The sequence below is a fragment of the Piliocolobus tephrosceles genome, chromosome 1, assembly GCF_002776525.5.
Source record: "Piliocolobus tephrosceles isolate RC106 chromosome 1, ASM277652v3, whole genome shotgun sequence".
Classification (NCBI taxonomy): Eukaryota; Metazoa; Chordata; class Mammalia; order Primates; family Cercopithecidae; genus Piliocolobus; species Piliocolobus tephrosceles.
This window is the reverse complement of record NC_045434.1, coordinates 53,612,942-53,635,180: the sequence shown is the minus strand read 5'-3', so window position 1 is coordinate 53,635,180 and position 22,239 is coordinate 53,612,942. Positions and strand designations below refer to the sequence as shown.

At 36.6% G+C, this 22,239-nt stretch overlaps 1 protein-coding gene across 2 annotated transcripts; it reads right to left on the bottom strand.

Annotated features, from left to right (window-relative positions):
- Positions 1-5,005: 5,005 nt before the first annotated feature.
- On the bottom strand, positions 5,006-17,692 carry CFHR2 (complement factor H related 2). 2 transcript variants are annotated; one of them, XM_023203402.2, is made up of 5 exons: positions 17,492-17,692; positions 14,553-14,747; positions 13,194-13,370; positions 6,136-6,318; positions 5,019-5,348 (listed from the first exon to the last, which is right to left on the bottom strand). In XM_023203402.2, the coding sequence occupies exons 1-5, from the start codon at positions 17,547-17,549 to the stop codon at positions 5,149-5,151; spliced, it is 813 nt and encodes a 270-aa protein (XP_023059170.1). In that variant the 5' UTR covers positions 17,550-17,692; the 3' UTR covers positions 5,019-5,148. The 2 variants fall into 2 exon arrangements, with proteins under 2 accessions (XP_023059171.1, XP_023059170.1); XM_023203403.1 differs by lacking the exons at positions 13,194-13,370; positions 14,553-14,747 and having other exon boundaries at positions 5,006-5,348; positions 17,492-17,662.
- Between the last annotated feature and the right edge of the window lie 4,547 nt (positions 17,693-22,239).

Below are 22,239 nucleotides of genomic sequence, written 5' to 3'. Positions count from 1 at the left end.
GAATATAATTTTAATTATAAAAATATTATTCTTATTTTAAATTTAAAAAGATGTGAAAATGTAAAAACGATTGTAGTCAGAGCCCTACAAAAATAAGCAGCAGGCCACAGTTCCTCATGACTGTCATTTGTCAGTCCTTCCTCTGGCCCACCAATCCCTTCTGAATTCTGTTAAATAAAAATTATAGACATTAAATTCTGTTTAAATATGAGTGATACTTCAAGAGCTGTTCATTTTAAACTGGACTCAGAAATTATAGTGGAAGGCAGAGAAGGAAATTGTGATGTGTTTGGAAAGACTTGTAGATAAGTGCTGGTATCATCCCCAAATCGTTGTTTCTTCTACCACTGTATCTAGGGAATTTATCTAATAGTAAACCATATTTGGTTTGTCTCATGTGTAGCTTTTTACTTTTATTTGTATGTTTTACTTTTGTTTTAGATTCAGGAGTATATGTGCAGGTTTGCTACATAGGTAAATTGTGTGTCGTGGGGGACTTTGATGTACAAATTATTTTGTCACCCAGGTAATAAGCATAGTACCTGAAAGGTAGTTTTTCTGTCTTCAGCCTCCATCATCCACCCTCAAGAAGGTCCCAGTATTTGTTGTTTGCTTCTGTGTCCCATATGTATTCGATGTTTAGCTTCCACTTATAAGTGAGAACATGGGGTTTTTGGTTTTCTATTTCTGTGTTAGTTTGCCTCCAGCTCCATCTACGTTCCTTCAAAGGACAAAATCTCACTCTTTTTTGTGGCTACATAGTATTCCATGGAGTGTGTGTACCACATTTTAGAAATGCAATCTACCATTGATGGGAATTTAGATTGAATCTCTGTACAGACCAATGGTGAATTCCAAAAATGAGTCAGTAATAAAAACCTACCAAACAGAAAAATCCCAGCACCAGATAGGTTCACAGCTGAATTCTACTAGATATGTAAGGAAGAGCTGTTACCATTCCTACTGAAACTATTCAAAAAATTGAGGAGGAGGGATTCCTTGCTAATTCATTTTATGAGGCCAGCATCATCCTGATACCAAAACCTAGCAGAGATACAACAAAAAAGAAAACTGCAGGTCAGTATCCTGATGAATATAGACACAAAAATCCTAAAAAACAAACAAAAAATACAAAAAAAAAAAAAAAAAAACTTATGTTTTCCCATGAGAATCTGTCACAACTTTCTGGGTAGAGAAAGGCCATTCTTTTATGAATGGCCATCAGAGAGATAGGCTGATCATCCAGGCTTCTGTAGCAGATGGTCTAGTGAAAGATCCCTTGTTTAAATTCTTCCTTCTATAGCCTAAGACAGAGCCTCAACAGTCTCTGCAGTGAGTCCCAGAAGAAGACAAGCTATTTACTTACAAATGTGACCAGGGTTACTGTTGTATCCTCTTGTAGAATTTTCTTTCGTATACAATGCCCATGTAATGATGGAACTACTTTGTGTATTCTCTTCTCTTTTGGTATGTTTTTCAGATAAAACCATTAGGACATTTTAAAAATTAAAATACTTTTATACCCTTCAGTTGTTACAGGAATTTTAATTAATGCTCTATACCATCTCAAACGGCAGGTAATTTGTGGGGTTTTTTTTTTCCTTCATTTTTCTTGCTAGAAATAAATTTATTATTCTTCTCAAAGAACTAGCATTGGTTCATTTCATTTGTTCTTTGAGAAGATTAATAAAATATATTTTTTCTAAGTTGAATTTGCTTCATTGATTTCTGCACTAATCATTATTTCTTACTTTCTTATATTTTAAGCTTAGTTTAGTATTTTGAGATGGTTCTTTTTTCTAATACACTATTTAATTACATCTTACAGTTCTATGGAACAGTAATTTTGATGAGATTCAGATGGATAATTCTTTTGTTTTTTGGAGGCATTAACAAAGATATTCAATGTTATTTATCTGGTACATATTCTGGTGTTGAGGGTTTAATATGTCTTCAGTCACATCACTTTGCCAGCGATGGGTGAAATTTGGGGTCAAGGTGACTCCTGTTATTCTCAGGGCCCCTTTACAGGGTAGTCAGAATTCTCTCATGCTGGTTAGAAGCTACTGGAGACCAAGCTGCTATTTTTTTTAAGCTTTTATCCTTAATTGGCATAGAGATACTTACACTATATCCTATTGGTCAAAGCAGTCATGGGTTAGCACAAGTTCAAGGTGAGGGGAAACAGGTCACTTAATCGGAGGATTTTCAAATTATTTGTGGACATCGTTAATTAACTTTGCTGCATTACATACTAATATTTTAATTATCTCCACTCTGAGGTATATATGTGTCATAAAAATTATTGTAATTAAGAATGTACTCCATTACGATTACTTACCTAGTTCATCTTTGTTGATGACATTAAATATAACCAAGTCTTAACTATTTTAGAAATCATATTTAAGTTTTCAAAGTTAGATTGTATTTCTGATGAAATAGTAATGTTTTATTTCTTTACCTAGGTAGTGCTCACCCATGTTATTGGCAATTTTCTGCATGTTTCTTTTTAAGAAAACGTTTAAAAACAAGTCTGTGATGTTTTCTCTAATTTCATAGAAGACTGATAATGTGACCCTCATTAAAATTCTTGCAAGAGAAACTTGTACATCAGATCCAAGAGAAATAAGAATCTGGGTTAAGGTGCCCAAATCACGCTTTTTAGGTTGTTCATCTAAAATAAGTATAACAAATAACTGGATTTCATAAGTTGCAGCTGAGGGAGTTCATCAACTCATAAAGTACAAGAGATGGAGGAACTTAAGAGATGACAGACACTCATCAAGACTGTCTCTCTTAGCCACATGCATTCTGAAGACAGATTTGGACAGTCAGAAGCCACATGTGGGAGTTACAATTCTCACTATGGTCTTGACATTTTTGCTGTTTAAAATAATTTTTCATTTTTATTTTTATTATTTATTTATTTATTTATTTATTTATTTATTTTGAGACGGAGTCTCGCTCTGTCGCCCAGGCTGGAGTGCAGTGACGCGATCTCGGCTCACTGCAAGCTCCGCCTCTCGGGTTCACACTGTTCTCCTGCCTCAGCCTCCCCAGTAGCTGGGACTACAGGCGCCCGCCAACAGGCCCGGTTAATTTTTTGTATTTTTAGTAGAGTCGGGGTCTCACCATGTTCGCCAGGATGGTCTTGATCTCCTGACCTTGTAATCCGCCCACCTTGGCCTCCCAAAGTACTGGGACTACAGGCGTGAGCCACCATGCCCGGCCTAAAATAATTTTTAAAAGTTAACGTAATGATAGATAAAAGTGTGAATTGTTAATTCTGAAAGCAAGATCACTGCTGTTAGTTGAGCAGTGTAGGAGTTGCAGAGTGGTATCAGAAATGGACACTCCGCTTCTCATCCTCTTCATGATATGGTAAAGGCACCATGAAATTAAAAAAAGGGTAGGATGGAGGGTCTGACAAACTTCTATTGCCAGGGTGTTACCAATCCACTTTTTCTTTGAAGGGAAAATCCTCTGAGGAAGATTATCTGGGATGAATCGTAAGAGTGGAGTTTGGATTATATGACTTTGACTCCAGAATTTGTGAAAAAAATATATTTAGAATAAGATACAATATGATGGAGAAGTTAGTAGAAATACAATTTCTTGGTTGCTGCTAACAAGTTTGGTGAAATTAAAACATCTCATGGTGGAAAGTAAAAAAAATGAACAATTTAACCCAGCAATACTGAGAGAAATATTTGAACCAAAATATTTGGCTTCATGTGTGACAAAGATTCTGATGGAGACTTGGGAAGATACAGGTTAAGTTATGGTGCTCCTTCGCTCTGACCCTTCATTAACAGATCCTACCTTCCAAGCACCAGGTTTGAGAGATCAGATGACCATGAATACTAGAGAAATAACATTAAATATGTGGTCCATTTTGCAAAACAGAAAAATATTGGTGCCTGCTAGGTTAATTTTAACCACAGATTCTTTAAAATAAATGGTTTGTAATTTGGTAGTAAATTCAATTACCAGCTTATAGTCAGACTTTGGAAAAGTTCTTTGTTCACTTGGTCTTAGTTGTTCTTGTTAAATGAGAATTTTATAATTGGTCAAACTAGCCTCTCTAGTGAATATTAAGTGATACAAATCCTAGGAAGATAGTGAGAGATTTTAATTGGTTAAAAAATATTAAGTGGTAAGATGATGTATTAGTGTTTCCCAGAGAAACAGAATGTATAGTGTGAGATGTATGTAGATAGATGAGATAGAGAGAGGTTTTTTTATGCAATTGGTTTACTTGACTTGTGGGCATAAGCAAGTCCAAAATTCATAGGCGAATAGAGTAGAAACTCAGACAAGGGTCAATGTTACAGTCTTGAGGTAGAATTTCTTCTTCTTTGGAAGCCTAAGTTTTGACTCTTACTGCTTCGATTGATTGAATGTGACCCACCCACATTATCAAGGGTAATCTTTACTTAAAGGCAACTTACTGTAGATGTTATTAACTCCATCTATAAAATACTTTCTTCACAGAAACACTTAGATTAACATTTGATTACATAATTGGGCTCGATAGCCTAGCCAAGTTGACACATAAAACTAACCATTGCAGATGCTAATTCTCACCAAAACATGTATTATTTTGATTAGTTCTGTGGATATACATAGTTGCAAGCTCTGAAAGAAGGCTAACATGAACTCCCAGGCTGTGACTGTTAGGAACTGACATTTCAAGATATGTGGGGGTAACATTTAGATATAATTCCTTCAGTTACCAATAATATACTGTGGAGTACCAAATAGCTGGAAGTAGAATATTTAATGTTCCCAACCCAAAGAAATGATAAGTGTTTGAGATAATGGATATACTAATTACCCTAACTGACCATTATACATTATATATATGGAAACATTACTATGTACCCCATGAATAGATACAGTTATTGTCAATTTTTTTAAAAAGGAAAAAAAAAAAAGACAATTCCTAGGTTGTTACTTAGATTTGGTGAAGATAGTACTCACCATTGTGACACGTCTCAGATTATAATTGCATTTTCACACATCAACACAAAATTTTAATTACGAATAAAAATGACTAAAACAGTACTTGAAAAATGAAATTGAAAACAGATTTAATAACAAATTCAGAAAAATATGTGCATTTTACTAATAGTAATGCCATTTATTCTATTTTTTTTCACAACTGGGATATATCAGTTTTCCATCCTGACACACTGCTCGAAATGAATGAGATTTTGTTGGATGATATCCATATTTACAAACAAATTCAACTATGTCACCTGTTTTTGAATAAAGCTTTCGTTGGTTTGTCCACTTTAATGTTATATTATATTTTTCCATAATTTCTTGTGATATTACACATGGATCTGAAAGTAGAAAAAAATGAACATAAAACATTAAGTAGTATGCAAATCTTCATAAACTCATAGACAGGTTTTCAAGTAGAATGTTATATGATGGTTGAGGAATTATTTCTCTAAATCCTTTCCAAACCATTGCTGTAAAAATATAATATAGATTTAAGTAAAGTTAAAATGGTAAACAATGTAGAAAATGAGGTACTGTGTTTAATGGATGATAATTTAATGTTATTACCAGATTCATAACATCAATTGTTATATTAAGATAGTTGTATTTTAGAACCTATCATTGCTGTTTCTGTTTGATTATGATTTTGGTGAAACAATCCAAACTTTCAGTAATAAGATGAACAAGAACTGGGAATCAAATAAAGAAATGTAATGACATTAATAGCTAATAATATGGTATTATTCACTTGAAATTTGAAGAGAAAGCAGGTTTTAAGAGTCCTTATCACACACACACACACACATTTACACACAGTGGTAACCATAGGTGGTGATGAATGTGTTAATTAATTTGTAGTAATCATTGCTTCATAAATTTATCAAACAACATGTTGTAGAACATGAATATATATTCTTTTTATTTATCAACTAAATGTTTTAAAATAAAACATAAATATAAAGAGAAAAATTTCTAAACTTTACATTCCATTATATAAACGTTTGGTAGGCAAGCATTCAGCAGAATGCTTGTTTGTTAATCTGTGAAAATTCTATTACAAACAGTGAAATATCAGACTCATCACATTGATTTTTCCAGAACCCATGAGAATACTAAAGTACTTACCTAAGCATTTTGGTGGTTCTGACCATTGTCCATTTCTACATGTTATATGATTATTACCTTCAAGTTTATACAAGTTCTGGCATTGATACTCAACTGATGAACCTGGAGCATATACTGACAACGGGAATGAAGTAATGTCTCCATTGTCAATAGGTGGAGGGGGCCCACATTTTTCTGCAGAAACTAAAAAAACATCATTTGATTTACTGGGAGAGCAAATAAAAATGCAAGTTCAAATAAGGCAAATACAAACTAGGCACTTCATAGTCTATCAGGGCTTTTGTGATTTGTGCTGAATGAAATGATTCCTGGAGTAAAATTTATCCTACAAGCTGAAAGTTATATTTTAAGTTCTTTTCTCCTCACTGAATGAACACATACAGCATTAACAAAGATGACACCTCGTAGTATTCCAGGATTAAGAAATGTTTTTCTAAATGAGTACATGCTAAACAGATAGAAAGCTACGACAAACACAAAGTTTCTTATTTTAAATTCAACATTCTTTGGAGTTTATTGGGTCCATAGTCATTTCATTCTTTATTTTCATTTGCCTTACAAAAGAAACATTAATTCCTTGAAAAATTTAAACAATACAAATTAATAGAAGGTAAAAGGAAATTGCTGGATTCTTGGTATCGGCAAAATGAGGAACGAACTTTTCTACCTTTTCCTTATGCTAAGTACAACTCGAATTTTGGACACAATGTAAAAAAAAAAAACAGAAAAGAACATAAGAAGACTCTGAAAGATATAGAGACTTTGATCTAGCTAGAGACTTCAGGACTCAAGGAATGACACAGCAGGGTCATGTGGGTTTTCTTTTGGACTCCTGTGTATCCTGGTTAGGACACTGGAGAAGACTGCAACCCATATTAAAATGAGGTTCAGATAAAAAAAGAAAATCCCCAGAAGAGCCTACTTTCTATACCCAAAAGCCCAGGAAAAGAATTTTTACCAATAACTTACATACTGTAGGAAAGATCCTAAGAAGCCAATGACCACCCTCCACACTCCCAGATAAACAGAGGTCAACTGTGGAACCTAAACTTTCATCTACATGGTCAAGTAACAAGACACCTCTCCCTTTTCCCATGATGTCAGCAGAAGCCAAGTGGGAAACCTGGGCTTATACCCAGCATGGCAGCAATGGAAGCTGCCAAATAAGACTTTTTGCAATCCAGTACTCAAAATATAACACCTAAAATATCTAGAATAAATTTAAAAATTACTCATCATATTAAGGACCAGGAAACCCTCAATATAGAAAAGACAATTATTAATAACAGAAGACAACACTAAGAAGACATAGATGTTAAAAGTGATGATGTTTTGAAAAGTCCAGTAGGAATTATAAACCCAAATAGTAAAACAAGAATTAAAAAACAACCACTTGATAGGCTTAATAATACATTGGGAGTTGACAGATGAATAAATTCATGAACTTCAATACAGAGCAATATTAATTACCCAGTCTGAAAATAGACTAAAAACAGAAAGCTGAACTGAGCTTCAGAGACGTTTAGAATACAAGAAACAACAACAAATAAGGAGAGGCGATCCAGAAAGAGAAGAGAAAAAGTACCGGACTGAAAACAATAAAAAAAAAAAATGACTGAACACTTCCAAGATTGACCATAAGACATAAACTAATAGTGACATGTAGAACCAACTAATACTGTACAATATTTTTCTCATAACTTGAAAAAATATATCAGCTATTTTGACTTAATTACATTAAATTGTTCCAAATCTATTAAAAATATAAGAAGGGAATGATATTAGAAGCCTGAGGAGATACTGGTAGCTGGAGCGCTTGAAATTACTCTTTTTTGCATTCACATCATTTATCACACATACTTGCCACCTGATATAGTTAGGCTTTGTGTCCCCACTCACATCTTATCTTGAATTGTGATCCCCAGGTATTGAGGCAGAGACATGGCGGGGGGGTGGTTGGATCATGGGGATGGCTTCCCCCATACTGTTCTTATGATAGTGAGTGAGTTCTCAAAAGATCTTATGGTTTTATAAGTGTTTGGAAGTTCCTCCTTCGCTCACTTGTCTCTCTCCTGCTGCCTTGTGAAGAAGTGCCTGCCTCCCCTTCTGCCATGATTGTAAGTTTTCTGAAGCCACAGCCATGTGGAACTGTGAGTCAATTAAACCTATTTTATTTATTTATTATTATTATTATTTTGAGACGGAGTCTCACTTTGTTGCCCAGACTGCAGTGCAGTGGCACTATCTTGGCTCACTGCAGCCTCTGCCTCTCCAGCTCAAGCGATTCTCCTCCCTCATCCTCCTGAGTAGCTGGGATTACAGGTGTGCACCACCATGCCCAGCTAATTTTTATATTTTAGTAAAGACAGAGTTTCACCATGTGGGCCAGGCTAGTCTCAAACTCCTGACCTAAAGTGATTCGTCTGCCCTAGTCTCCCAAAGTGCTAGGATTACAGGTGTGAGCCACCATGTCTGGCCAAACCTACTTTATTGATACATTACCCAGGTTGGAGAAGTTCTTTATAGCAGTGTGAGAATGGACTAATACAGTCAATTGGTACAGTGGGCGCTGCTATAAAGACACCTGAAAATGTGTAAGTGACTTTGGAACTGGGTAATAGGCAGAGGTTGGAACAGCTTAGGGGGCTCAGAAGAAGACAGGAAGATGAGGGAAAGTTTGGAACCCCCTTGAGACTTGTTCAGCGGTTTTGACCAAAATGCTTATAGTGATATGGACAATGAAGTCCAGGCCGAAGTGGTCTTAGATGGAGATGAGAAACTCATTGGGAACTGGAGCAAAGGTCACTCTTGCTATGCTGTAGCAAAGAGATTAGTGGCAATTTGCCCCTGCCTTAGAGATCTGTGGAACTTTGAAGTTGAGAGAGATGATTTAGGGTAACTAGAGTAGGAAATTTCTAAGCAGCAAAATATTCAAGAGTGACAGAGTAAAAACGTTTGCAAAATTTGCAGCCTGACCATGTAGTAGAAGAGAAAAACTAATATTCTGGGGAGTAATTCAAGCCTGCTGCAGAAATTTGCATAAGTAACAAGGAGCCAAATGTTAATAGCCTAAGACAATGGCGAAAATGACTCTAGGGCATGTCAGAGATCTTTGAGGCTTTCCCATCACAGGCCTAGGAGGAAAAACAGTTTCATGGGCCTAAGCCCTGCGGCTGTGTGCAGCCTCAGGACCTGGTGCCCTGCTGAGTCCTAGCTGCTCCAGCTCCAGCCATGGCTAAATGGGGCCAAGATACAGCTCATGTCATTTTTTTCAGAAGGTGCAAACCTCGAACCTCGGCAGCTTCCACATGGTGTTGTGCCTGTGGGTGCACAGAAGATAAGATTTTGAGCTTTTTTTTGGTTCCAAGTGGGAACCTCTGCCTGGATTTCTGAGGTTGTATGGAAATTCCTGCATGTCGAGGCAAAAGTCTGCAGGGGCAGAGTCCTCATGGAGAACCTCTGCTAGGGCAGTGTGGAAGGGAAATGTAGGGTTGGAACCCCCATACAAAGTCACCACTGCGGCACTGCTGAGTGGAGCTTTGCATAGGGGGCTACTCTCCTCCAGACCACAGAATGGTAGATAAGCCAACAGCTTGTACTATGCACCTGGAAAGGCCACAGGCACTCAATGCCAGCCCATGAGAGCAGCCCTGGGGGCTGAACCCTGCAAAGCCACAGAAGTGGAGCTACCCAAGGCCTTGGAAGTCTACCCCTTGCATCAGTGTGTCCTGGATGTGAGACAAGGAGTCAAAGGAGACCATTTTTGGAGATTTAAGATTTAATGAGTGCCCTGCTGGGTTTTGAACTTGCATGGGGACTGTAGCCCCTTTCTTTTGGCCAATTTCACCCGTATGGGGAGAAAGTTGGAGGGAAATGATAAAGCAAATTAATCCCAATTTTACAAATGGGTAACTAAATATCAAAGACTTTAAAAAACCCATCTTCTAGGTTTTTGGAACCTTTCCATTATTCTCAGCTCTATCATTAGTATGTTTATAAAAACTCATTATGAATATCTTCTGATTCAATTAGAAATAATTATGTATATGAATATGTGTTTATTTTTCTTATTTAATCATCTCTCATTAATGGTTAGTTTATAAAAGTATATATTAATTCTTACATAAAATACATAATTGACATTAAAGACAGAGTAAATAATCTGAATAAATCAAGTATACACACAAAAAAACAACTGAAATATTTTCTAATTAATAATCTCATAAATATTATTTAAAGTGACTAGTTTTATGTACTGTTATTGGCACTTTAATGGTTTGATTGCAGTTTACTCGAGCAAATCCCACTAGAATGTGACTCATTTCACTTACATAAAACTTGTATCCCTAAATCTCTGTATTTTATTCCAATATTTTGGATGGCAATTCTTTATTGATTGTCATCTTTTTAAAAATCTAATTGTAAAAACAAAATGCCATTGAAAATAATTGATCTGGCTGGGTGCAGTGGCTCATGCCTGTAATATCAGCACTTGGGAGGCCGAGGTTGGCAGATCCCCTGAGGTTGGGAGTTCGAGACCAGCCTGGCGAACTTGGTGAAACCCTCTCTCTACTAAGAATACAAAAATTAACTGGGTGTGGTGACACATGTCTGTAATCCCAACTACTCAGGAGGCTGAGGCACAAGAATCGCTTGAACCTTGGAGGCAGAATTTGCAGGGAGCCAAGATCACACCATTGCACTCCAACTTTGGCAACATAGTGAGACTCTGTCTCAAAAAAAAAAAAAAAAAAAAAAAAAAAAAAAAAAAAAAAAAAAAAAAAGGAAATAAGTAAGTAATTAAGTAAATAAATAAATAAATATAATTGATCTTGGCTGATGTAGGGTTTCCCAGCTGCTTCATTCATATGTGGTTATTGCATCGTGTTGTAGAAGGAATAATGGCTCCCAAAGATGGCTCTGTACTAATCCCTGGAACATAGATTACCATAACTTGCAAAATGTTACCTTAGATGAAAAGACAGACTATGCACCTATCATTATGAGTCTAGTTGCCCTGAAACTTTATTAACTCTCCATGGTGTTCTTGAGCTACCATTCAACCTTGGACATAGACTATTCTGCTGAATTCTTCCACTTTGGAGATTCTGACTTCCTCCATCTACTCTTATAACCTCAATATGTTGCCTTATGCTTTTGGAATAAGCAACAGGCAGAGAGGGAAAGGTAGCAATATTCTGAGAACTTGAACAAGAAGATGTGTTCTTTGTCAGACTAAATAAAATGGGCTTAGTTTTGAAGCAACTTTATTTTGGCAACTTAGTTTCAAAATGTCATTACTCACTGACTGGAACCAGAACTTACTGGAAGTATGGCTTATTCTAGTTCTTGGACGGGGAAAACATGAATTAAACCCGGGACATTTTTTTGTGTCACAAAGCAACAGACTTAATCAAAGGCTAACAAAGTCTTACAGACTGTACACAAGAGAGAGCCAGCTTGTATGGGATACAGCTGGTCAAACTTAATTTGTCAAGCTTCTAAAATATAATTGTTGGGCTGACAATAGCCATCATCCCACAAATTGAAGAGAGCTTGTTCATGACATAGAGAGAGCATGGAAATATTTATGCCATCACTGAAGCCTATAAATCCTGAACCCTATTCAATCACTGGAATTTTCTGGTATTCATAACATTTGTTCTTCTTTTTTTTTTTTGCAAATGTTAATCATGTTTAATCCTGTAGTAATAGAAAGATACTATGATTTAACTGTTCACCAAAAAACTATCACAGTTTCAGCTGTTTTAAGAAGACTCAATTTTCTAGAAGTTTAAATTTAGTGAAGACAGGGTTTCACTCTGTTGCCCAGGTTGGCGTGCACTGGTGCAGTCATAGCTCACTGCAGTCTTGAACACCTGGGCTCAAGTGATCCTCCTGCTTCAGCCTTCCCAGTGGCTGGGACTACAGGCACACACCACTATGCCCTACTCTAGAGGTTTTAAATTAAGTATTGAAGATGTGGAATAATATTTGATAGTATAACATCTTTTGAAAAGCATACCATGGATTCTATTTCCTGATAGGATGGAATAGCTGGTATCAACATAGCATCCCACTGGAAAAAAATTAGAAAACTGTACAAAATATATATCAAGAACACTGGAAATCTCCCAGCACACAACCGTGATGACTGAGAAAATGAAAAAAACTCAAAACCCCAAACTACCATAGCACACAGCCCCATCTGTTTGCTGGGAGGCCTTTCTTAGACTCTGTGCTGTGAGGGAGAACCCAGGAAGAACTCAGTGGTCTTCTTTAGTTGAGACTAATAAGGTCAGTCTTGGAGACTACGGTGGCCAGAAGTTACTAGACATAGTAGCAGAGAGAAAGTGGTATGAAGAGAAAGAGCTGTAGAAGTTTCCATGGAGCTCCTTGTGCTTTTAGTTGAATACTGAGCTGTGCAAGCATAGAACGGAATCGTATTGGGCTGGGGGAAGAACAATTTCTGAGGCACTATAAAGATGAAGAATTACAAGAGTTCACACAGGACTGGGAGGTGCCATCATTTATGCCACAGGTTTCCAAAAGAATCATTTTCCAAATGCTAAGACGCTCACAAATAAACATACCTCTCAGAAGTATGGACTTTCTAATACATAGGAATTGATGATTTATTCAATAAAGCATATGAATTTAAATAAAGATACATATTAAATGCTGTTCTTACTTATAAGACATTTTAATTAGAATTTGATTTATTTTCACCTTAATACTTCAGTTTTGTAACCATTTCTTGTCAACTATCTGACAGTATAAACCATACACGGGCATTACTTAAACTTCAAGGGATTATATTCAAGGTGTACTCTTGTTTAATGTTTTTACTTATCACATACATTTGATTTATATAGTTGGGCAAACTATGTTATTGCACATCCCCTTAGACACAATTGGAACTGAAAATCAAATGAATAATGATAGAAGTATGTGGTAAAACCTATATTTAACCTATATTTAATTTGTTAAAAAAAAGATTTATTTCTTTTAAACTTTATAATATATAACAGCATCTGAGAGAAGAGCATTGTACTTACCAGTGGACCTGCATTTGGGAGGAGCAGACCAGCCCCGTTCCACACATGAAATGTTGTTCTCCTTGTTTTGAAGACTGTATCCTGTGTTGCAAATAATTTGTACAGTATCTCCTTCCAGATGTGTTTGTCCCGAAGATTCAGAATGACCATTTTCCACAAAAGGAAAGAAACACAGTCCTAAGGACCCAAAAACGGATTAATATACAAGATGGAAGTAGCAAAGAAAAAGTACAACTGCATTTTAAAATATTGTAATAAATCGGGTGAAGTGGCTCATGCTGGTAATCCCTGCACTTTCGGAGGCTGAGGCGAGTGGATCACTTGAGGCCAGGAGTTTGAAACCAGCCTGGCCAACATGGTGAAACTCTGTTTCTACTAAAAATACAAAAATTAGAGGGCATAGTGGTGCACACTTGTAATTCCAGCTACTCTGGAGGCTGAGACAGGAGAATCACTTGAACTCAGAAAGCAGAGGTAGCAGTGAGTCGAGATGGCGCCACCGTACTCCAGCCTGGGTGACAGAGTCTTACTCTGTCTCAGAAAAAAAAAAAAAAAAAAAAAGGGAAAACTTTCAAAGCTGAAATCAAATATAAATGTTTTCAAAAGACTTTAAGTCATGCTACTATATATATATGCTGAAATATGTTTTTTGTTTCTTTTATATGTATATATAGAAGAAAATATTTCATGTTGTTGCTCTATGGTTTTTATAATAAAATATTTTATGTTTATAAACTATTTTAGGGACAAAGAACATGTTCATATATCTATTTCTCTCTTAACGCTCATAAATGTTTCTTAGGAGAAAGATCATTGCTATTTCCTTTGTTGCCTCATCTATCTGTCTCTCAATTGTTTTCTCTTTTATTATACCTGTTATCATTGGAGTCTGCTCTCTACATTTATTGGAGTATTAATAGCTACACTTTGAAGGACCAAATAAATGATTTATTGAAATATAAAAGTGAAAAATGCGAAACCTCCTTACAATGTGCAGAAGAATGGTAAATTCAAAACAGAATATGTATAAAAATGGCATTTCAAAGGAAAACTGTGATTAGGCTGCTGCCAAATGAATATTAGTAAAGAAATATTAGCAGTCAAATATATTAATCGTCAGTCTAAAATAATAAATATATTTCAATATGTAGAGCATTTCCAGGTAATGCAAGACAGTTGACATATTTATTCTTCATTGATTCTCATAGGAGGCATCTCAAAATAGGAGGACTACATCTCCCATCTTTGCAGCTCCTCTGGTCACTGCCCCTGTGATTATCAAGACCTTATGATCTTGTCTGGCACATCCTTCTTTATTCACTGAATGACATCCATTTAATGAACAAGGCATTTACTCACTGAGACACTTTGGTGTTGGTGACCATCCTTCTTCCGTGCATGTTATGCGAGTCCAAAAAGATTTAGACAGAGACACAAAATTATATTCACAGGAGTAATAGAAAACTTCCCCTATAGGAACTTGGGAGAATGACGTATGTTTTTCTTCATCATATAGAATTCCATGTTTTATTTTTGGAAAATCACAAAATGTTGCTGGGAAAATAAAACAAAACTGTAGAATTACATAATAAGCTACATAAATAAATCAGTAGATTATATTTTAATCATCTCATTTACAGTTTTCTTCTTTCATTTAGCTTAAATGCCTTTGGCTTAAATGCTTTCAAGTGTACAAATTAGGAATGAAAAAACATCACTAATTAAGAGTACAGTAGTATTTGAGGAGGTCATTGTTAATGAATATAAAATTTTTCCTCCGGTCCTTCAGGAACTATTCCAGAAGAAACCTTTGTTATCACAGGAGAGGACAGCTCCATGTGCGTTACTGCCCTGAAGACCTTCTAGTGGGACAAGAGTGGAGGAAGAAGATGGTGATACTGATGATCTTGATCCTTTGTAGGCCAAGGTTAATGTGTGTGTTTGTGTCTGTTTTTAACAAAAGGTTTTAAAAGTAAATAAATAAGTAAAATATTTAAAAGATAAAAGCTTATAGAACAATAGAAATAAAAAATCTTTTGTACATCTCTACAATGTTTTTTATGCTAAATATTATCTCAAAAGACAAAAAAATTAAAATTGATGAAGTAAAAAGGTTAATATAAACTAAGGTGAATTTATTATCGAAGAAAAGTTTTAAAATAAATTTAGTCTATCCTGAGTGTATCAAAAACTCAGTAATTAGCACTAAAGAACTTATCCATGTAACCAAAAACCACCTGCTCCCGCCAAAACTATTTAAATAAATAAATTAATTAATAAAATAAATTAGTCTTGTCTAAGTATACTGTGTTTATTCCACCTCCAGTAGTCTATGGTAATGTTCTAAGCTGTCATATTCACTCACCACTCATGTAATGACTTACTGAGAGCAACTTTCAGTCCTGCACACCCTATTCACGGTAAGAGCCATATACAAGTGTGCCATTTGTAATGTTTTATACTGTATTTTTATCGTCTTTTTTCTATATTTAGATAAACATATACTTACAATGGTGCTACAATTACCCACAGTATTCAGTACCGCAACATGCTGTACAGGTTTGCAGCCTAGGAGCGACAGGCTATACCATATCACCTAGTTAGGTAGTAAGCTATACAACCTAGGTTTGTGTAAGTACACTCTATAATGTTTGAATAAGAAAGAAATCCCCTAAGGATGAACTTCTCAGAACGTGCCCCTATCATTAAGTAATGTATGACTGTTTATATATATATACACACACACACACGCATGCACACACTCACAGTCACCTATATATAGTCTTGCAATTTATTTGCCTGTTTACATTTTGCTTTTCTTTGGGACGCTATGGTAAGTTGCAGTGAGGTGTGGTTAGGGTTGTCATTTTCTTCCAGCTTCTTTGCTACATGAAGCACAACATATTGCTTGATAAATATTTTGCTACTGGAAGCATGCAGTTTTCTATGTATACAAATGTGTTGCTTCAGTGTGTTGTTTTTGCTGTTTGGCAGGGCTCTCAATAGACGTCTAAACGACAGTGTAACTAACACACACTTACAGATCGTTTAACATCTAGGCAACCTTTAGATAGAATGTCACTGAAGTTTCTCCCAGAGACTGGATTGAAGCTTGAACATTTTTTTGGTGGGGGCAGGGTTAGGAATTGTCAAAATTCTGTATATTTCTCTCATATTTTTCACTCATCTTCCTCTGCTTTCCCCCTGTTTAGAAATTCCCTTGTAATGCCATTTGTAATAAGTGTATAAGCCACTTAATGAATACCATAAACACAGACTTAAGAAAAATCAAATACACTCATACAGTCGCACTCCTGTGATTACAACTCAGCACTAAAAGTGAAAACAAAATAAAATGAATTTCAAACCAATAGAAATGCTTTGCAACACTTCTAAGGGCAAATATTTCAAGGAAAGAATTTTATGGTTCATATTGTTCTCTTATGTCAGGACAGACGAGAAACAGTTCAAATAAAACTTCAAAGGTCTGTAAACATTAGGAAACAGCAAAACAGTAAAGTAAAAACCTTCTGGAAATCAAAGAGTAAAGCATAATGATCGAAACTCCATGTACACACATAGTTTAATTAGTATCCTAGACCTTGGTAGAGATTTTGTTTGCAATTCATGTGATATGGTGGTCTTAATTTCAACATGAAATAAAATGGGACTATTTATAAAATATCGTAAGAAGCAGTTTGTAATATTACTAAAGAGGTGATACATTACTTCATTCTCGATATTTAAGAGCTCAGAAGGAGCAATTTCTTGACAGTTCACTGGTTTATATATAAGTAATATTTTCTATTGTTTCAGTGAAATATATTTCCCTCTGTTGAATGATAATCAGATTGAATGGGAATTCCTCTACTTTAAAGACCTTTAAAATTTAAATGATCAAATTTAGGAAAATAAAATCCTAAAAGCATTTTGAAGGTGGCCAAATCTTTTTGAGAATGATTTTTCTAGTTAGTGGCATTGCAGAGTTTATGCAGAATTACACTAATACTTCACCTTGCCACTGTGATTATAGCAGATTTTCCCTCATTTAATTCCTCTTTACATTCTCTATTTGGCGGCCATTTACCTTTGTAACTTAGAGGATGGAGAGAACTAATTTTATTCTATTTTCCTGCTAATTGCATGTTAGAAAGTATTTCCATAAAATAGATTAACATTATAAATCTTTTAAAATATTTTCAGCTATTTATTCATTTAAAAATATGTAAGCATACACACAAAAACGGATAAATGTATCTGAAAAAGGAACTAAATATTCAGGTCTGTTTTCAACTTACCTTTTCCCCCAACAGAGGATATCTGTGAGATTAGAATTACACTGATCGTGAGCCACATGCTTGGTAGTTCCAATTTTATATAACTAAAAATACTTCAGTGGTGGTGGTGTTGCTTTGAATCCTCTTTCATTAACAGTTATGAGCATGACTTTGAATTTCAGTGTACTAACTGGAAGCTAGTTTAGTAACATCCTTTGTGGTAAACATCAAAGTTCATGGAAGGTTGTGCAAAATAAGCAGTGTCTAATCAGTGTTTTCATAATAATACTCTGAATTTATCGTGTAATATTTACTTGAGCAAAATAAAAGCTGTTCAATATCCTTGCTGTGGTCCCTGAGTCTCTGAGTTTGGAATATTCAGAAATGGGCCATTGAAGAGGAAAGAGGAAGCCCCTTCTTTTTTCTAGCCAAGAGTTCAGCTACATCAATAGTCAAGCAAGTACAGGTGATCAGTCCAGCATCACTGTTCTAGTTGTAAATTCCACTTAAAACTGGTATTAAGAATGAGGTAACTTCAGACTATCCTGGCTAACATGGTAAAACCCCGTCTCTACTAGAAATACAAAAAAATGAGCCAGGCATGGTAGCGGGTGCCTGTAGTCCCAGCTACTTGGGAGGCTGAGGCAGGAGAATGGCATGAACCTGGGAGGTGGAGTTTGCAGTGAACCGAGATCACGCCACTGCCCTCCAGCCTGGGCGACACAGTGAGACTCTGTCAAAAAAAAAAAAAAAAAAAAAAAAGATAACTTCTTAATAATTTTCATATTTTGTAGACTATAAAAAGTCAAATCAAGAATAAGTTTTGGTATGTAAAGGTTCCCGAAATTTTTGAACAAATAAATTTTACTTCAAGATCATTTTGTTCAGATGGTACTTTGAGAATGGGTATTTGTGGGTCTTGGTATATTCACTCACCACCAAAAAGGCAGCGATAAAACTGGATAAAAGTATAAAAATAATCTCTAGAAATTGGCCAAAGAGCATACTGTTGGGAAATATTTATTCTAGAAAGTCTACATAAATCTCAGTAAGAAGAGTGACTGCTTTTATCCACCTTTGTCTTGCAGTCCAGTTCTGTGGCTCAGAAGTTGAACCCTGGATAGGCAAGCAGTCTATGTGGACTGGAAGCTCTGCTGCCCCACTGAAGGGGAGTTACTTTACACATGGAAAAATCCCTGCCCAAGGATCCTATTGAATACAAAGAGGTTACAGTGGGAAGCAAGTACAGAAGACTGGTACATGTACAGGATATTAGCTGGAGCAAGCAACAAAGTGGCCAGTCAGCCAGAAATTTAATGGCAAAATTTGGAGAAAGGGACAGCCTAAGGACTCCCACTAAGATGAAACTTAATGATGGTGGTTCAGAAGTCAATGGGAATGCACATAACTATGTTCAATCAAGAAACCAGAGAAGTCCCTGTGAGCTACTAGTAGTCTCCACTATTGATTCTAGTCTATCTAAACTTTGTCATTTCCAATTAAACTACCTAAATTATCTAAATATTAAATGTCACACTCTAGACTATTTCAACAATCTTTTTAGCTCACTTACTGTACTAAATTTGTTCCAACCATTCAATGACCCTGACACTTTTTCACTATTCTTTACCCTTCACTTTCTCTCTTCCCACCATACCCAAATTAGATTCAATGGTTCATCAATGTAAGTCAATCCCTCGGACACATTCTCCTGCCCATTCCTTTCTTTCTATCAGTAATCTAAGTCTTAGAAAACCTCAATCATTTGCAAATAAATTATCTGCCATCACCATCCCTGAATTGGAGCAGCAGAGTGTTTCTACAAGAAAAACAAATGTGGTCACTGTTCCAAGATAGCTGAATAAGAACAGCTCTGGTCTGCAGCTCCCAGCGTGATCAATGCAGAAGATGGGTGATTTCTGCATTTTCAAGGTAGGTACCTGGTTCATCTCATTGGGACTGGTTGGACAGTGGCTGCAGCACACGGAGAGCAAACCGAAGCAGGGCAGGGCATTGCCTCACCCCGGAAGCATGAGAGGTCAGGGGACTTCCCTTTCCTAGTGAAGGGAAGCCATGGAAGACTGGACCTGGGGAAAACGGGATGCTCCTCCCCAAATACTGTGCTTTTCCAATGGTCTTAGCAAACGGCAGACCAGGAGATACTCTCCTGCACCTGGCTGGGCGGGTCCCACGCCCACAGAGCCTTGCTCACTGTTAGTGCAGCAGTCTGAGATTGACCTGCAAGGCAACAGCCTGGTGGGGGGAGGGGCATCCGCTATTGCTGAGGCTTGAGTAGGTAAACAAAGTGGCCTGGAAGCTTGAACTTTGGACAGCTCTTGGACAGAACTTGAACAGTGGGCGGAGCCCACTGCAGCACAGCTAGGCCTGCTGCCTCTGTAGAATCCATCTCTGGGGGCAGAACATAGCTGAACAAAAGGCAGAAGAAACTTCTGCAGACTTTAACCTCCCTGTCTGACAGGTCTGAAGAGAGCAGTGGTTCTCCCAGCATGGCATTTGAGGTCTGAGAGCAGACAGACTGCCTCCTCAAGTGGGTTCCTGACCCCCATGTAACCTAACTGGGAGACACCCTCCCAGTAGGGGATGACTTACACCTCATACAGGCGAGTGTCCCTCTGGGACAAAGCTTCCAGAGGAAGGATCAGGCAGCAATATTTGCTGTTCTGCAGCCTCTGCTGGTGATACCCAGGCAAACAGGGTCTGGAGTGGACCTCAAGCAAACTCCAACAGACCTGCAGCTGAAGGACCTGACTGTTAGAAGGAAAACTAACAAACAGAAATAAATAGCACCAACATCAACAAAAAGGACATCCATACCAGAACCCCATCTGTAGGTTACCAACATCAAAGACCAAAGGTAGATAAAACCACAGAGGTGGTGAGAAACCAGAGCAGAAAAGTTGAAAATTTGAAAAACCAGAGCACCTCTTCTCCTCCAAAGGATCGCAGCTCCTCACCAGCAGTGGGTCAAAGCTGGACAGAAAACGACTTTGACCAATTGACAGAAGTAGGCTTCAGAATGTCAATAATAACAAACTTCTCCGAGCTAAAGGAGGATGTTCAAACCCATCCTCCTTTCAGCAAGGAAGCCAAAAATCTTGAAAAAAGATTAGATGAATGGCTAACTAGAATAAACAGTGTAGAGAAGACCTTAAGTGACCTGATGGAGATAAAAACCATGGCATGAGAAATTCATGATGCATGCACAAGCTTCAATAGCTGATGCAATCAAGTGGAAGAAACTACCATCCTCCACCCTCAAGTATCTGCTGTTCTCTTCTTTGTATACGTATGTACTCAGTGTTTAGCTTTCACTTATAAGTGAGAATGTACGATATTTGGTTTTCTGTTCCTGTGTTAGTTTGCTTAGATAATGGCCTCCAGCTCCTTCTATGTTCCTGCAAAGGACATTATCTCACTACATTTTATGGCTGCACAGTATTCCATGGTAAATGTGTACCACATATTAAAAATCCAATCTACCATTGATGGACATTTAGATTCAATCTCCAAGCCAAGCAAAAGTGAGTTCCAAAATTGAATCAGTAATTAAAAGCTTACCAACCAGCAAAAGCCCAGGACCAGACAGATTCACAGCCAAATTATACCAGATATGAAAGAAAGAGCTGGTATCATTCTTACTGAAACTATTGCAAAAAATTGAGGAGGAGGGACTCCTTCCCAAATCATTCTATGAGGCCAGCATCATCCGAATGCCAAAACCTGGCAGAGACACAGCTGAAAAAGAAAATTTCTGGTCAATATCCTTGATGAACATAGATGCAAAAATAGTCAACAAAATACTATCAAACTGAATCCAGCAGCATATCAAAATGCTAATACACCACAATCAAGTAGGCTTTATTCCTGTGGTGCAAGGTTGGCTCAACAAACATGAATCAATAATGTTATTCATCACATAAACAGAACTAAAAACAAAAACCACCATTATCTCATGTTTAATTTTAATGCACAACTTGAAAACAAGTAAACCAGCCTTTATTACTGACCTACCTGCCCCAGATTTTTTTTTAGCAGGTATTTCAATTAATGATTTCAAATATTTCCACTACTCTGCAGAAGGTAAAGGGTATGATATGTATATTCGATGTGGTGTTTATTTGCCCATTGTTGTATAACATTACTGTAAAATAGTTTCCTTGATCAGAAGAATGTAACTTGGTGGGCAAAAACAATTCAGATTATTTAATTTTCATACGTTAGATTTAACTTCTGTGAAAAAATTCAAGTCTCAAATATTTTTCAGTGGCCTTCAAAGCTTGCTTAAATCTTCCTGGTGTTAAGAACAAACATCAAATATGATCTATTTACTAGTTGTATGCTGGGCCATCACCCCAGTGGATATGTCCTAATGAATATTTAAATCTTACCTATCTTGTTAAGAAACTGGACCTTTATGGTAAACAATTTGTACCTTTTCTGGTGCTTCTGTTGGTTTGGGTCCTTCTGTGACCATTCCTTTCATGTATATAAGTAGTTACTTCTAGGTAATGAACCAAAATACCTATTTGTTGACTCCAGTCACTTTCCAATCCTGGTAGAGTTTTTATTTTGGTGGGCATCAACTTGTCCCAGTTTGATCAGTCCTTTTAATTCCCATAAAGGTAGTATATCAGGCAAGAAGTACTTGAATCAACTATTTTCCCATTAACTAATCACTGACCATGAATTGGTATCAACCCTTGTGATCCGGCTTTTTAATGTCCTCAGTGTCTTCTATAATAGCTGAG

Excerpts from the sequence above, each read along its gene's own strand:
- CFHR2 (XM_023203402.2), bottom strand. The coding sequence starts at position 17,549 with ATGTGGCTCACGATCAGTGTAATTCTAATCTCACAGATATCCTCTGTT. Across the intron at positions 13,371-14,552 it reads ACCAACACCAAAGTGTCTCA|GACTGTGTTTCTTTCCTTTT; the intron begins GTGAGTAAATGC and ends TTGGGTCCTTAG. Across the intron at positions 6,319-13,193 it reads TCCCAAATGCAGGTCCACTG|TTTCTGCAGAAAAATGTGGG; the intron begins GTAAGTACAATG and ends ATGTTTTTTTAG.